This window comes from Schistocerca nitens, chromosome 1 (genome assembly GCF_023898315.1).
Source record: "Schistocerca nitens isolate TAMUIC-IGC-003100 chromosome 1, iqSchNite1.1, whole genome shotgun sequence".
NCBI lineage: Eukaryota > Metazoa > Arthropoda > Insecta > Orthoptera > Acrididae > Schistocerca > Schistocerca nitens.
This window is the reverse complement of record NC_064614.1, coordinates 264,615,344-264,629,638: the sequence shown is the minus strand read 5'-3', so window position 1 is coordinate 264,629,638 and position 14,295 is coordinate 264,615,344. Positions and strand designations below refer to the sequence as shown.

The window sequence follows — 14,295 nt, the reverse complement described above, 5'->3', positions numbered from 1 at the left end:
TAGAAATTGAAATACATGCCCAAATGTCTGCTATGTGTGTCAAACACATTATATCACATGTACATATTTTTTCAAGGAATAAACAATTGTGAGGTGGTCAGGTGTTACTGAAAGATAACAGTTAGCTAGGGCAGACTTATCAGGTCATTATTCCCTTATGTCATTGCTGTGGTAGAGGCTGCAAACAGAAGATGATGGAAGACTATCAACTCATGTTGGTCATCAGTCATGCCATCATGACAGAGCATCTAAGTTCTACAAAATATATGTACAATGGATTTCCAACAGCTTGACAGAAGAGCAGAAGTTGAAGAGAATGTCGACATCATGGCATCACCTGGAACAGCATCACAATGATGAATATCATGTATTGTCATGGAATATGAAACATGATGTCATTTTGAGTCACAGAGCAATTATCGGAGCCAACAATGGAACCACATGGATTCACCCCAGCTGAAAAAATGCAAAGCTGTGCATGGCAGCTCCAGGAAAGTCATGATATTTTTCTTTCACTGCAAGGGCCCACTACTCATTGACTTTCTCTAACAGAGCTACAATTAACCCACAGTGGTATGTGGACACTTTGTAAAAATTGAAATGCAACATCAAGTCCAAACACTCAGGAATGTTGACCGACAGCATCATTCTGCTTTAGGATAATACCCCCTCACGTGTTGCCAAGGTTGGTTCGATTACTCTGCAGAAGTTTTGCTGGAAAGCCCTTATACATCCTCCACACAGTCCCAATCTCTCCCCATGTGATTTCCATTACTTTAGAGCCCTGAAGAAAGACATCTTTGACTGTCTGTCTGCTTCAGATGAAGAGCTGCATGCCTGGGTACAATCATGCTTCCATAGGCAACCACACATTTTTCCATCAAGGCATTGACTATCTTGTCTCTCAGTGGAGTAAATGTATGAACAGTTATAGCAGTTACCTTTGAAATAATTAACAATTTACTTATATCAATATAATAGAGGGAAACATTCCACATGGGAAAAATATATCTAAAAACAAAGATGATGTGACTTACCGAACGAAAGCGCTGGCAGGTCGATAGACACACAAACAAACACAAACACACACACGAAATTCAGACTTACCTTAGGGGGAAAAAAGGACAGGTATACACTCGCGCACACACACATATCCATCCACACATATACAGACACAAGCAGACATATTTAAAGACAAAGAGTTTGGGCAGAGATGTCAGTCGAGGCGGAAGTGAAGAGGCAAAGATGATGTTGAAATTAGCGGAGATTGAGGCCTGGTGGGTAACGGGAAGAGAGGATATATTGAAGAGCAAGTTCCCATCTCCGGAGTTTGGATAGGTTGGTGTTAGTGGGAAGTATCCAGATAACCCGGACGGTGTAACACTGTGCCAAGATGTGCTGGCCGTGCACCAAGGCATGTTTAGCCACAGGGTGATCCTCATTACCAACAAACACTGTCTGCCTGTGTCCATTCATGCGAATGGACGGTTTGTTGCTGGTCATTCCCACATAGAATGCATCACAGTGTAGGCAGGTCAGTTGGTAAATCACGTGGGTGCTTTCACATGTGGCTCTGCCTTTGATTGTGTACACCTTCCGGGTTACAGGACTGAATGACAGGTGAGGTATGAGTGGCGGCAACTTGAAATTAGCGGAGATTGAGGCCTGGTGGGTAACGGGAAGAGAGGATATATTGAAGAGCAAGTTCCCATCTCCGGAGTTCGGATAGGTTGGTGTTGGTGGGAAGTATCCAGATAACCCGGACGGTGTTAGCCTCATTTTCATAATCTGCCACCACAAAACCACTCCTTTTAATATATTACACACAGTTTTTTCGAAATTTTCCCAAATTTCTCCGTCCTTTAACGTGTTTTGGCGGCAACACAACCACCTAACCTTTGTGCACATCATTGTCTACCAACCCAAGTCCAACATAGCCCAGCTGTAACCAACACCTTCTCACCTTTTTTCACACCAGATCTCCAGTTACTTTCCAGTCCAACTTTATCTCTCCCCATATATTTTCATTTTCATTTCAGCCTCATGTTACACTTTCCACCTTCTAATACCATGTCACCCTCACAACACCCCCACAACGACCCCATTAAGTTTTATTTACATTCCCTCTGCAAACATGCCTTTGCCCTAGCCAGATTACGCTCCCATATTCTATTTTCTCAGGCTTGTCTGACATTTGGCATTACCCCCAAAGGCCTCACACTTAAAGTTCCCATCTCTGCCTACAACCCTTCTTTTCATCAGTCCCTATACCAGTTCCAAACTGAACAATCCATTGCCCTCACCCACCTAATCCTTCACCTACACATCAACTCAGCCAATGAACATACCCGTCAACTCCTATCCTTAATAAAAGTCCTTAATCTTTCCTCTCCCACATCCACACCGGCTGTTCAGAGCATCCTCCTACAGGCCAACTGTAAATTAGAACAGCATGCCACCCTCCACCTCAAAAAACTATCCAATCTCCTGGTTTTCCACCTCTGGAAAGGCAACTCACTCACCCTTCACAACCTTTCCAGCAAGCCTCAACCTCCTCTCATTGCACACCAACCCAGTCTCTCCCATCTACTCAATCTCCAACTTCCAGCTCCACTCCCTCCAAAACCTCAAAATTCCAATCAACACAACCTGGAACCACAACACCCTAATTCAGTAGTTAACCTTTCCTCCAAACCTCTCTCCCAATCCGAAACCTCTGTCCTATCCAAAGGCCTCACCTTCAGCCCCACTCCCAGATTCAACCAAACAGCCCTCGTCAAAGATTTACTGTCCTACACTCGTACTCTCTGCTGGAAATATCACTTTGCCACGAAGAAAAATGATCCTAATCCTACTCCTAATGATCCAACTCCCCAAGACACCATCCAAATTGAACCCTGCCTGGAACAGTTCCGTCCTCCGTTGCAGCAGGACCCACCTCCTCTTCCTCAAAATCACCCTCTCCAAACCTTCCAGGAATTTCTGACTTCCAGCCTTGCATCTCAATCCTTCTTAAAAAACCTTAATCCTACTCCCAACATCACCACTGCTGAAGCCCAGGCTATCTGTGATCTGAAGGCTGACCGATCCATCGTCATTCTTCCGGCGGACAAGGGTTCCACGACCGTGGTACTTGCTCATCGGGAGTATGTGGCTGAGGGACTGCATCAGCTTTCAGACAACACCAGATACAAAGTTTGCCAAGGTAACCCCATTCCCGATGTCCAGGCGGAGCTTCAAGGAATCCTCAGAACCTTAGGCCCCCTGCAAAACCTTTCACCTGACTCCATCAACCTCCTGACCCCACCGACACCCCGCACCCCTACCTTCTACCTTCTTCCCAAAATCCACAAACCCAATCATCCCGGCCGACCGATTGTAGCTGGTTACCAAGCCCCCACAGAACGTATCTCTGCCTACGTAGATCAACACCTTCAACCCATTACATGCAGTCTCCCATCCTTCATCAAAGACACCTACCACTTTCTCGAACGCCTGGAATCCTTACCCAATCTGTTACCCCCAGAAACCATCCTTGTAATCATTGATGCCACTTCCTTATACACAAATATTCCGCACGTCCAGGGCCTCGCTGCGATGGAGCACTTCCTTTCACGCCGATCACCTGCCACCCTACCTAAAACCTCTTTCCTCATCACCTTAGCCAGCTTCATCCTGATCCACAACTTCTTCACTTTTGAAGGCCAGACATACCAACAATTAAAGGGAACAGCCATGGGTACCAGGATGGCCCCCTCGTATGCCAACCTATTCATGGGTCGCTTAGAGGAAGCCTTCTTGGTTACCCAGGCCTGCCAACCCAAAGTTTGGTACAGATTTATTGATGACATCTTCATGATCTGGACTCACAGTGAAGAAGAACTTCAGAATTTCCTCTCCAACCTCAACTCCTTTGGTGCCATCAGATTCACCTGGTCCTACTCCAAATCCCATGCCACTTTCCTTGACGTCGACCTCCACCTGTCCAATGGCCAGCTTCACACGTCCGTCCACATCAAACCCACCAACAAGCAACAGTACCTCCATTATGACAGCTGCCACCCATTCGACATCAAACGGTCCCTTCCCTACAGCCTACGTCTTCGTGGCAAACGAATCTGCTCCAGTCCGGAATCCCTGAAACATTACACCAACAACCTGACAACAGCTTTCGCATCTCGCAACTACCCTCCTGACCTGGTACAGAAGCAAATAACCAGAGCCACTTCCTCATCCCTCGAACCCAGAATCCCCCACAGAAGAACCACAAAAGTGCCCCACTTGTGACAGGATACTTTCTGGGACTGAATCAGATTCTGAATGTGGCTCTCCAGCAGGGATACGACTTCCTCAAATCCTGCCCTGAAATGAGATCCATCCTTCATGAAATCCTCCCCACTCCACCAAGAGTGTCTTTCCACCGTCCACCTAACCTTCGTAACCTCTTAGTTCATCCCTATGAAATCCCCAAACCACCTTCCCTACCCTCTGGCTCCTACCCTTGTAACCGCCCCCGGTGTAAAACCTGTCCCATGCACCCTCCCACCACCACCTACTCCAGTCCTGTAACCCGGAAGGTGTACACGATCAAAGGCAGAGCCACGTGTGAAAGCACCCACGTGATCTACCAACTGACCTGCCTACACTGTGATGCATTCTATGTGGGAATGACCAGCAACAAACTGTCCATTCGCATGAATGGACACAGGCAGACAGTGTTTGTTGGTAATGAGGATCACCCTGTGGCTAAACATGCCTTGGTGCACGGCCAGCACATCTTGGCACAGTGTTACACAATCCGGGTTATCTGGATACTTCCCACTAACACCAACCTATCCGAACTCCGGAGATGGGAACTTGCTCTTCAATATATCCTCTCTTCCCGTCATCCACCAGGCCTCAATCTCCGCTAATTTCAAGTTGCCGCCACTCATACCTCACCTGTCATTCAACAACATCTTTGCCTCTGCACTTCTGCCTCGACTGACATCTCTGCCCCAACTCTTTGTCTTTAAATATGTCTGCTTGTGTCTGTATATGTGTGGATGGATATGTGTGTGTGTGCGCGAGTGTATACCCGTCCTTTTTTTCCCCCTAAGGTAAGTCTTTCCGCTCCCGGGATTGGAATGACTCCTTACCCTCTCCCTTAAAACCCACATCCTTTCGTCTTTCCCTCTCCTTCCCTCTTTCCTGATGAGGCAACAGTTTGTTGCGAAAGCTTGAATTTTGTGTGTATGTTTGTGTTTGTTTGTGTGTCTGTCGACCTGCCAGCACTTTCATTTGGTAAGTCACATCATCTTTGTTTTTAGATATAATTTACTTACATTTTTACACTGACTTGTTTTCATTTTAATGTACATTTTAATGCTTAGTGTTGTAATTCTCTGTGACTGGTAGGATGACCACAAGCAAGTATTAATGTTGTTTATGTGATCTTCTGTTTGAGGCCACATGCTGCAGCTCAAAGGGTCTGCAACCAGTTCATCATGCTTGACTGCCATGTTCCCTCTCATCCACCATACTTTATGCTACTCTTCCACTTCACGCATTCACCACAATGCAGCAACCATGGCTGGCTGGCCTCCTTCAAGATGATTTCACCACCTCCTCCTTGATGGGGAAGGAATGTTATATATAAGCCGTAGGCTGTGTATGTCCACTGCCAGTCCAATATCTCCATACTGCGTAGGTGTCTACACATTGCTTGCAAATGTTTCTCTATGGGACATTGTGTGTCCATACAAGACAGGCATCACGTCACAACACAGTGCTGTATACAAACAGTATGTTTATACTCTGTCTGTTTTGGCTGCACCTGGGAGCACCAGCTACACTTTGGATCAGCACACACACCAGGAACCTGGTGGTGCTGCTATCAAAGAACAAGCACAGTCTGCTCATCACATAGTCACAAACCTACTTCCACCCACTAAGTACATAATGCCAAGCACAGCATCCAGCAGGAGTCCAGTTGTTCTCACAGTTTCAGGCCAGGAGCCAGCTAATGTCATAGTCCCTCTAATGGAACTCACCAAGACACACCTGGATGCTTCATTCTGCTTCACTCCTTCGTAGTGCTGCCACCTTACTCTAAGTGGCGTTGTCCCTCGTGAATGCCACTCTACTGCCATATGGGATGAAACTACCCACAGAACTGGTATCACACCAGTGAACTTTGAATTTGTTGTTTAAAGTGATCAAGCATGATTTTTCAGCAGTTGTTTTTGGGAATATGTCATTGTGAATTTGTGGAGTTAATAAAGTGTTCTGCATCACAACTTGAGAATCATCTCTTAACACAGCAAGAAACCACATATAATGTGTAGGATACTGAAGTATGCATCAGTTTCACGTATTCAGTGATCACTGGAAACATGGCAACATTAACTCATTTCACACTGACAGCACAATTCATGACATCAAATACATCATGATCCTTTTGTAACTCATTTCACACTGACAGCACAATTCATGACATCAAATACATCATCATGATCCTTTTGAAACTCCTTGCATATACATTTAGCTTTATGCAAGTACAAAAAGACACCAACAAAAAGTTCACCATCTCCAGGATGGAATTCTACCTTTCTTTCACTGCAGTAGTAGAACAATAGTATGTTGAAAGGAATCTTCAAGATGATATTCAGGTGTACTATGAACTGAGATCTCTCAAAACTCATATGTTTGTGGAAACTAGAGTCTAAAATATGACAGTTTTAAACACAAAGATGCAGGCTTATTACTGTTAAGATGTATTTATTACATTTAAAACATTTTACACTGTGTCTTTGTATTACCACAACTCACCAAAATAGGAAGTATATGATGAAACTGTCTACAATTCCAGCTAATGTTGCAAACATTAGAAATACTAAAATGTGTTTCAATCTTAGCAGCCCCTTAAGATCTTTAAAAATACTCTCTGATCGTGGAATCACTGGAAGCTGTAATAGAGCAAATGGTCATCGTTCAAATATTATGGTGGTTGTAATGAGCATTCAAGTTGGCCCATGATTCATGAATTCTTTATCATCAAAAGCTGTTTACCTGCAGTTTTGTACAGAAGTATAGGTCAATGACAGCAAATGTTAATACAAGAATGAATGCTGGTGTGTAATCTTTCAGTCCACTGTCTCCTGACCACCAGTCAACAGCATAGCCAGATATCAGAGCTGTCACACCAAATCCAATAGTGCCCCAAACTCTTTGCCTTCCATATTTCATTTCACAACCACTACCTGAATAACAAAAATTTAACTCATATCAGATACGAATCAGAAATAAAAATTAACTTAATTTTTAAATTGTGATAAACTGATAAAATTCCTTAAAGCATTTGTTAATGATTCTGTCAGCAGTTGCAGTATTTATATAATGCGAGTAGTTTCGAACCTTACAAATTCATTTTCAATCCTGGCCTACTGAGGCTGCATTGACAGTGCTTGATCTTAATAATAAACACTGAAGTGGCAACACATGCTTTATAAATGTTTGCAGAATGAATGCCACAATCCACACATGCCTCTTACCAAGTCAAAATCAAAGATACATAAATATCTGTATTTGTAAAAATACTATTACACGAAATATCATAGAAAACTGCTAGCTGGGACACTGAAAATTGTTCAGTGGTGTTAGGGGTATTTTACCTCACACAGGGGCACTTCTAAGGAAGATTCAAAAACATGTCAACTTTATTCAATCATTTAGTTTGTAAAAATATTTTTTTTAGTTTCTAGAGTTAGTTTATGAATTTTTGTTACAAAAGTGTACTTCATAAAATATGATTTTACCCCTTGAAAGATAAGGAAAGTAGCCCCTGTGGTCAATTTCACTATTGTATAATGCAGTTTATTATTATAAACAATTTTGATTTGATTTGATTCAAAAATATTGATTTAAAGTGAATAAATCTGTAAAAATGCATTTTGCAGGGTCAACTTTAGGGGTGCATTTTACTCTCTAAATCAGCATATTAGAAGCTTTTTCTTTAAAAAAAAACCCACACGTGTCTAATACTTTTTCATGTTCTACTTACATGTAAAGTTTCACGAAAATCGGAGGGGGACATCTCCCAGACTTCCCTTGTTAGTCTGAGTTTAGCTGCCTTTATGTAGTGGGTCAGAAGTAGTCTGCAAAGCTTTTATGGGTAGGTTGCACAGAGATATAACAGTTAAGGGAAAAAAATGTTATGCTGGCTCCAAGTTAATTGGCACTGAAGTTAGCCCATCAGTCATTGTGTGTCCAAAGTCAAGCAGCCAGCCAGAGCAGTGTCACCAAATGTGGTTTTTGTTTGGTTTCTTAAAACCAAACAGGAGAGGGATACAAAAACTGGACATGGGACAGTAGTAAGAATCTAAACTGAGCCAAAGGATGAGCAGTCTTACACTATCTTCTTTTCCTTACACTCTCTAGTTTCCTTGCTTTACGTCCACTGCATCTTCACTAATCTTCTCCATGCTGTCCCTCCGTACCACTCCCCTCCTCTTCCCTTCCCTCCCACATTAACTCACTCTCAAGCAACTACTCTTGATCCATGATCACATGTCTGTTTCTTTTTATTTACACCTATGTTTTGAGTTTCTGCATTGCAATGTGCTATAAAGTTTGCCAAACTGCATTGATGTTAGCTTTGTTTTCAGATTTTTTTGCTGCCTGGCAGCAGGTGTGTCAACGTATGCACTTAGAAGCTGTAAGCAGATTTTTTTGAGTGCAACTCTGCCAGTAATGTAATTAGAAAAATTGCCTTCTGCCTTGGGCACACTGACTGAAATTTGACAATTTTTCTGATGTTTCACCAGCCCAAGTGCCTGGCATTGTCAAAGCTTCACCCTCCACTGCTGGTGGCAGACTGGAATCAAGCTCACACCTGCAGATTATATTTACCGGTTGTGCCAGCATCTTATGGTATTTTCCTTGTCATTACACCTTGAGACGTCCAACTTTCTTGATGAAGTTACTGTTATTTGTCAATTTCTATGGCTTCTCTGCACAAGTGGGCATGATAGCTCTTTTCCACGGTGAGAACTTATACTTGTCCAGGGGAGCCACAAGTCCACAAACATGACAACAGCTTCAAAAAGGAAGAGGAAAATCAAGTTACTGTCCCTAAGAGACTCAAATGCACAATTGTGAAACCACCGTTCAAGAAAGGTGATGAAGCTGATGTTTCCAACTACCAGCCAATTTCATTGTTAACAAGTCTCTCTAAAACCCTAGAGAAACTAACATTCAAGAGAATCATGGATCACCTTAATAAAAATAAAATCCTAAATAAAAATCGGTCTGGATTCCAAAAGAGTACTTCAACTGAACACGCAATTTTCTCGTTTTTCACCCAACTCCTTGAATCTATAAACAATAAAATGTCACTAGTTGGAATCTTCTGTGATCTGTCTAAAGCATTCAACTGTGTAGATCACAAAATTCTGCTTACAAAGACTGAGCACTATGGATTAAATGGTAAAGTAAGGATGTGGCTCCAGTCATATCTAGACAGCAGAAGGCAGTTTTAATTAATTTTGCAATGGCACCTGCCTGCTCTGACTGGGGCACAGTAAAATGTGGAGTGACACAAGGCTCAGTGCTGTGTTCCTTACTCTTCCTCATCTTTATCAATGATCTGCCATGCTGTATGACATAAAAAGCACACTTCACCCTGTTTGCTGATGACACAGTGATTATGAGTGACAAAACAACCAATTGCAGTCAAGGGAACACTGTGACCACTGTATTCAAAGAAGCTCTAGATTGATTCACTTCAAATGGTCTGTCACTTAATGTGAACAAGACTCAATTCATTCAGTTTCAAACAGCAAATAAAAAATAGGAAAATATTGAAATAAAAAGTGGTGACAAAGAAATATTGAGAGTAGTGTCTTCCAAATTCCTGGGATTACACATAAAGAACAATTTAAACTGGTCAGTTCACCTATGTAAAATACTGAACTCAGCAGCATTTGTCATTCTCTCAGTTTCATGTGTTTGTGACTTTGAAATACCTAGGATATTTCCATTCACTTATGAGATATGGCATCATATTTTGGGGTAACGAGTCATGAGCAAACAAAGTCTTTAATGCACAGGAAAGAGTCATCAGAATTATGGCTAGAGTGCACCCCAGATGCTCTTGCAGAAACTTACTCAAACAGCTCAGGATCCTCACCATGCCATCTCAATACATTTTTTCACTAATGTGCTTTGTAAACAATAATCATACAATTTACAAAACAAACAGTGAATATCATGATAATGATACAAGAAGTAAACATGATCTTCACAAAGATACAAAAAATCTCAGCATGGTACAGAAAGTAGTACATTATTCAATCATAAAAGTATACAGTAAACTTCCGTTTCATGTTAAATCAGTCATTGGGGATATGAGTAAATTAAAAAAGAACCAAGAAACTATCTTTTGAATAGTTTTTTCTATTCTTTACAGGAATTTTTTGACAGTGAGTAACAATTAGTACAATGTATTTAATTTTAAGCATTCCTATAAGAACTGATTATGTAGCACTAGCATATCAATTAATAACAGAATGCTTTTTATATATATTAGAATGTAACACTTATAAATTGCTTATGTAATCATTATTACAACTATAATCTGTTTTGTTGTTTAAACACTTGAACCTCATGTATCTGTTTATATACGATTCAGTTTGTAAGCCTCATGACCACTTAGGTACAGTTATTACTGTAATAATCTGACATGTTCTACATCCTAGCAATACACTCGCACCAAGAAGCTATGGAACACAAAAATAAATAAATAAATAAAATATATCAAGGTGAAGGAATCCTGGATCCCCATGCTGCAGCAAATGATTGTTGATGATGTTCAGTGGAGAACCACACCAGTAATGACCAGGGAAAAGCCGTCAAACATCAACATGACAGGTACATATAATCCTCTGCTGTAGTCTTGACTTCCTCCCCCACCACCATCAGAGAGTGAAGCTTTGACAATGCCAACCTCTCATCGTGGTGAAACATCACATAAATCTTCAAACAAATGTCAATAAGGGTCCAAAAAAGTTTTAAAATTTTGTATTATGCCTCTTTTGGGGCAAAATTTCAAGATTGACTAACACCTTGACCAACAGTGGAAGAAGAAAGCCTGTTTACTGTCCTCCATTACCTTTCTGTCACAGTGCCGGGATGAAGGAGGCAACATTGAAGTTCCTGCAATGTAAGTGTCTACTCATCCTCACCCAGGCATCTGCAATGGAATGGAATATATTTTCTTCATGACTGATTTCATGAAACAAAGAGAGAATTGCAAGAACAAATGAGCAACTTTTGGACATTTTCTGTCAACAAAGTGGCAGCATGCACTGAGAAGACTGGGGTGAGATTGGCAACATCACCCACAGGAGCACGTGGAATGAGTTCAACTGCTGCACTGAGTGAAAGAAAAAAAAAAATGGTTTGATATATGCAAAAAGCAAATCAATGAGCCAATTCCTGACATGTCAAAAACAGTGGCAAACCTAATTAATGACAACTAACCTCAAAAGAACAATCTGTCCATCATAAGGAAGTTATTTTGCTATCATCTCCAAAACTTTCCCTATGGAGAATATCATTAATAACATCAAAATAATCACTAGGACCCTTCCTTGTGAAAAAACTGAGGAAATATGCACAGAAACTACTTAGTCTAGTGATGGTCATTTCAAAACACATACACTAGATGTGGCACCTTGCAAACTTCTGTGAAGTTTGAAAGGTAGGAGACAAGGTAATGGTAGAAGTAAAGCTGTGAGGATGGGGTGCGAGTCGTCTTGAGTAGCTCAATTGGTAGAGCACTTGCCCGCGAAAGGCAAAGGTCTCGAGTTCGAGTCTCGGTCCGGCACACAGTTTTAATCTGCCAGGAAGTTTCACTTCATTTGTTGTATGTTGTTTTGATTTATACCACACCCCCTTGGGCTCTCCTTTGTGATGGGATCTACAGAATTTGAATGAATGAATCACTGAATCAGTTACTTTACAACATATTTATTTGTCTCCTTTCTCAGTTCTTCTCTTCTGCTCTACGAGAATTTTTAAAACTGTGTTTGTTTGTGTGTGTGTGGGGGGGGGGGGGGGAGGAGGGGGGGTTGCGCACACATATGCCCTCATTTTACCACTGTCAGTAACTATTTTGGTAAAGTGATTTTATTTATGGTTGCATTTTTCACATGTTTATTTCAGAACATTTGTGAAAAACAAATAAATAAGTAAACATATCATCAGTTTTGATTGGAAAAGCATAGAAATTACCTGTAAAATAACAATACACATTTTTCTGGGAAAATTATTGTAACATAATGCAGCCAGCTGCAACAAACTCCTAATTATGAATCTGATACTTAATCTCTACGACATATGGGATTAGACGAATTGAAGAGCAAACATGATGGTGGGAATTAAAAGTCAAACATTGAACAATAATAAAGAAAATAGAAAAATAATCACAGCAGAAAATGTGTGCCCTGACTGGGACCTGGAATCTCATCCTTACATGACAGACGCTCTATCCATCTGAGCCACCAAGGACACAGATGAATGGCTCGAATGCAGGAACTTACCCCTTGCAAGCTTCCCATGAGACCCACATTCCCAACTGTCCACAATTTACATACATAATGTTCCTAATAGATACTTTGCCTATCTACTCATTACTCATGCCCACTAAGGTGACGATTCCCGTAAGAGTTCGGGCAACCTGTGCGCATTCGCACAGACGAAGGTCAATGGCCGGGTAGCCACTTAACTACAATGAAGATAGTAACTGTTCTCAAAAGAACAGATACAATTGATGACCATGCAGCTTCTCTAGAATAAATGATAATTAACTGAAACCCTCAGCTGCCGCCAAGTGTTGTTGACATACATTGACGGGGACAGCTGAAAATGTGTGCCCCGACCGGGACTCGAACCCGGGATTTCCTGTTCACAAGGCAGATGCTCTATCCATCCGAGCCACCGAGGACACACTAAGTGGTTGCGAATAATGAGTGGATGGGCAAAGTATCTATTAGGAACATTACATATGTAGATTGTGGACAGTTGGGAATGTGGGTCACACGGGAAGCGTGCGAGGGATAAGTCCCTGCAGTCGCGCTATTTATCTGTCTCTCCTTGGTGGTTCAGATGGGTAGAGCATCTGCCATGTAAGCAGGAGATCCTGGGTTCAAGTCCCGGTTGGGGCACAAATTTTCAGCTGTCCCCATCGAGGTATGTCAACAACACCTGTCGACAGCTGAGGATTTCAATTAATTATCATTTACACCACATTATGCCAAAAAGGTGTATATCATACAGGAACAAAACTTTACAACATATTACCAAGACATATAAAATCCCTCCCTGAACTACATTAGCTTTAAAAGTCTGTGACAGCCTACCTTCTGAAAAACTGCTACTATTTAATCTCACAGTATCTTATGCAAGGAAAAAATGTATTTGTATCTTTAATTGTAGAAATAAGTTAGAAATATACAGTATTTTAAAAAAATTCTAATTATTAACTGTATAGATCCAATTTGTTATAAAAATTCAAATAATGTATGTTTGACATAAAAAAAAAAAAAGGTAGCTAAAAAGGTTTTCTGTCCAATATCCTTAGTACAATATATGTACTGTAAAAGAGATTTACATGGACAAATAAATAAATAAATCATTAAAAACTGATTGTTCCATAGTATTTCACTGTTAAATATCTATAGACTGTAAACCTAAAATGGAAGATTTGATATACAAGAAAATATCTTACCTAGAACATCAAAGCAGATGGCATCACTTACACTATTTGAAACATTGAAACCAATTGTTCCCAAGGACATGAGAACCACAAATATCCAGAATGCTGCTGTACCATACAGACAGTCATTGCTGCTGTTCTTATCCATAGCACATCTAAAATCACAGCTTGTTCTCGGGTCCATGAGAAATGGATAAAATGTTGCATTGTTTCCAGTCAGACACAAATGAAGGCTTCCATGAGAAGATGTTATACTGTCTGTATACATAACAGCAGGAAGACCAGTTCCATTAAAAGAATCATCACAAGTCCAGTCACACAGCACAATTTGCGTATCACCACATTTTGTCTCATTATGTACGCTCTGAAAAGAAAGTTTCATTTACAGTTGTATCACAAAATTAACAACAGTCAATCACACATTGATAAAAAAGGTTAACTGTGAGTTAAGAAGGCAGGGGATTTGGTTTTTCTTGAAGGATAAGGATGGATGTACTGATCTTAAGGTGTATCATGTAACGGGAAGTAGCATTTAACAC

At 41.0% G+C, this 14,295-nt stretch overlaps 1 protein-coding gene across 3 annotated transcripts in view; it reads right to left on the bottom strand.

The window, feature by feature from the left end:
- LOC126247730 (major facilitator superfamily domain-containing protein 6) overlaps positions 1 to 14,295 on the bottom strand; it is a 217,178-nt gene that overhangs the window by 33,631 nt on the left and 169,252 nt on the right. For all 3 annotated transcript variants that reach the window (XM_049948505.1, XM_049948507.1, XM_049948506.1), the window contains exons 4-6: positions 13,769 to 14,120; positions 7,051 to 7,241; positions 6,811 to 6,947 (exon numbers count right to left, since the gene is read on the bottom strand). In XM_049948505.1, the coding sequence (XP_049804462.1) occupies positions 6,811 to 6,947; positions 7,051 to 7,241; positions 13,769 to 14,120 (680 nt within the window). The remainder of the gene's footprint in view (positions 1 to 6,810; positions 6,948 to 7,050; positions 7,242 to 13,768; positions 14,121 to 14,295) is intronic.